The sequence below is a fragment of the Pundamilia nyererei genome, unplaced genomic scaffold (genome assembly GCF_000239375.1).
Source record: "Pundamilia nyererei isolate P.nyererei 1_Seehausen unplaced genomic scaffold, PunNye1.0 scaffold00312, whole genome shotgun sequence".
NCBI lineage: Eukaryota > Metazoa > Chordata > Actinopteri > Cichliformes > Cichlidae > Pundamilia > Pundamilia nyererei.
Genome location: NW_005187713.1, coordinates 257,756 through 260,606, shown reverse-complemented (window position 1 = coordinate 260,606; position 2,851 = coordinate 257,756). Strand labels below are relative to the sequence as shown.

The window sequence follows — 2,851 nt, the reverse complement described above, 5'->3', positions numbered from 1 at the left end:
CACCCTTTGAGGGCCCAAACACTGGCCCATACCAAGTTGATGACTGTACTGTTTGTTTGTTTAAGGCCACGTTTGGAAGCGGTTCCACTAAATTGTTGAAAAGAAGAAACAAGTATGAATGAGTATCAGGCAGATGTGTTTCAGTAGATCAGATCCAGTGGCTTAAAGCTCTACCTGCTGGGGCAGCATACACCTCCACTTCACACAGGGTGAGAGTTTTCTTCTGTCCAGGAAGAAACACGTTCACAAAGCGACCCTCCATGCTGCCTCCATCACACCGGTATGTGTAGGTTTTACCCGCTTTGATATGTGAGATGGAAGCACACCTGACAGCAGAAATTGTGTTATACCTCTCTGATCTGTCTTCCCCCTGTGCAATGTATGTACGGTTGGAAGGGTAAGATGGCGCTGGCAAAAGGTCGGCAGCCTTAACCCAATTTCCTTCGGGGTCAACCTTCAGTATCAACATTGACAAGCAGAGAGAGGAATGTGTTGCGAGACTTGTGTGCAGTTTATGCTGTAAAGGTGGGCGTGTTACCTGCTTGTCTATGGAGCAGTGATGAAAATGATATTAGATAAGTGTCACAGTGTGTTAATACAGGTGGCTACGGACCTTGATCAACCTTCCACCATGAGCACAGCAGCCGGAGCAAATTGATAGATAAACATAATGGGAACCACACCCAGCAACAATCAGCAGCTGTGAAATGTACAGCAGCAAGGACGGAAATGAAGGTTTTAAGAGCACATAAAATTGTGTTGAGATTTGGGGCCAACTGACTTGTGGAGGTTGGGAAAGTGCCTGGAACATCGCAACAAACAAAAACACGCACAGAGGGTTTGCTGGATCTGCAGCTCCACTGAACACACATAGAATTAACCCGCCTACTAATGCACACATGCAATGAAAATCAGCTTACACTCATTAACACGTGAATTTCAGCAAGGTTAACTTAAAAAAAAGAAAGACTGGTATGTCCAACCAGTGATGAAACAATACATTTAGATAAGATAGTCAAATTGTGAGATGGTTTCTGCTTATTGAACAACACAAATGACCTACTGAAGGAAGGAAATTCTCTTTTGTGAGTTTAAATGCAATCTTAAGAATTTAAATATGTACATGTACATGTGAGTTAATTATATCATTAAGGGGGGGCTGACACAGGGCCTGGCAAACGTGCTCATGAGAGTTGGAACTCAGTCTTCTGAAGGTCATAAGCTTTGTTTGGCGTGACTGATATATTGTGGGAAATGACTTAGAGTGCAGAGGGGTCATTGCAAACATGCTTACACACCTAGGTTATGTTTAGAATAAGTCTGTGGGTCATAAAGTAACGAACATGTTATACTAAACCAACTTTGAATCACTAGATTTTAGTGAAAAATGAAATGAAAAAATAATGTTCTTCTAGTGACTAGAAGAACATTATTTTTCTTGCATCTAAATTTCCCAAACACAGCAGTTATCCCACATATGGTCCACCTATAAAAGGGGGACAGAGGGTTGAGAGAGAGAAAAGAAGCATGACAACTAAGAGAACTGACACCTAGTGGGTAACAAGAGAGTGTGTGGGTAATGTTTGGAGAGATGTGCTGCACTTTCATTCCCAACAATATAGCCCCAGATGGTTCCGTAACTAGAGCCCTAGAGCGTCTTGTCCACGGACACAACGACCAGGACAGAGAGCACGGGGATCGAACCGGCGACATTCTGGTTACAGATGCGCTTCCCAACCCCAGCGCCATGGTCGCCCCACATGTGACCTGTGTTTAAGAAGAGCTCAAAGGGGGAATTGTGAGATTATTACACTGTCTTATGTTACATTATACCTCTGATTTAAGCTTATGAAATCATTATATAGTTTTAGGTTGCATTATACTCCTGAGTTAGAAGGTGAAATTATTATATTGATTAGACTGATTTGTATTACATTAGACTGCTGATTTACTGTGAATGAATTACACTGTTCTATGGTACTTCATACTGCTGATTTATAAAGAAAATACTGTTTGCGGAGAATCATGGCCTTGCTTTTCTGATTGTAGGAAGAACAAAACATACTGCACAGAAAGTCAAGGTCGTAACTTAGGCTCAGTGAGAGAGAAAGAATGTGGATGCTTAGTTTGGAAGTAAGAATGTGAGAAATGGTCAGACATTTTGAGATTTTGCCGGACACCCTCCAGTGCATATCTCCTGTTCGGACGTTTGAAATGCTCAAAGTGTTGTATGGAATAAAGAGAATTCTGTTGATTAAAGTAATTGTTGATTGAGCATTTATGCATTGAGTGTTATTCTTCCTTCAGCCCAAAGATCAAAGAGTTGGGATATTTAACAGGGCAGTATTATGTTAATGTTGTGGAGTTCCAGTTCAGGAGGAAGTAACATGAAGTCCTGAACTAGTCCTGTGGTGCATAATATATAAATATTGCAATCTCTGAACTATTGCTGTTGAAATTATTTTAAGATGAAACAAACAAAGAAAAAATCACAATGAACATTGACTGATATAAATTCATCATTACCTGGGATTATTGTTTCCATTGTTCTCCAGTGAGTTTCCTATTCTGATCTCAGCTCCATCCAGTCTTTCAGCACAGCAGTCTCCTCTGTTGGTGACTTTTACAGCAGTGATTGTAAAGCTTCGCTGCAGGTCCACCCTCCACCAGGGGTTGGTCTCGTCTTCAGCCGTGTGGCTACAGAACCCATTGCTATAGAACGAGTTCCGTCTGCCATCGATGGCTTTGGACGCAGTGGCAACAGAGAGTGTAGATGACTGGGCAGCTTCTCCTTTGAGTGCCACATTGGGTAATGGGTATCCTTGAAGGAAAACCAAGAAAACAATAATTT

The 2,851-nt window shown here is 41.7% G+C and overlaps 1 protein-coding gene across 1 annotated transcript in view; it reads right to left on the bottom strand.

Annotated features, from left to right (window-relative positions):
• Positions 1–2,851, bottom strand: part of LOC102200080 (uncharacterized) — a 6,782-nt gene that overhangs the window by 1,918 nt on the left and 2,013 nt on the right. The window contains exons 4-5 of the mRNA XM_013915495.1: positions 2,527–2,821; positions 175–326 (exon numbers count right to left, since the gene is read on the bottom strand). Of these exons, the coding sequence (XP_013770949.1) occupies positions 175–326; positions 2,527–2,821 (447 nt within the window). The remainder of the gene's footprint in view (positions 1–174; positions 327–2,526; positions 2,822–2,851) is intronic.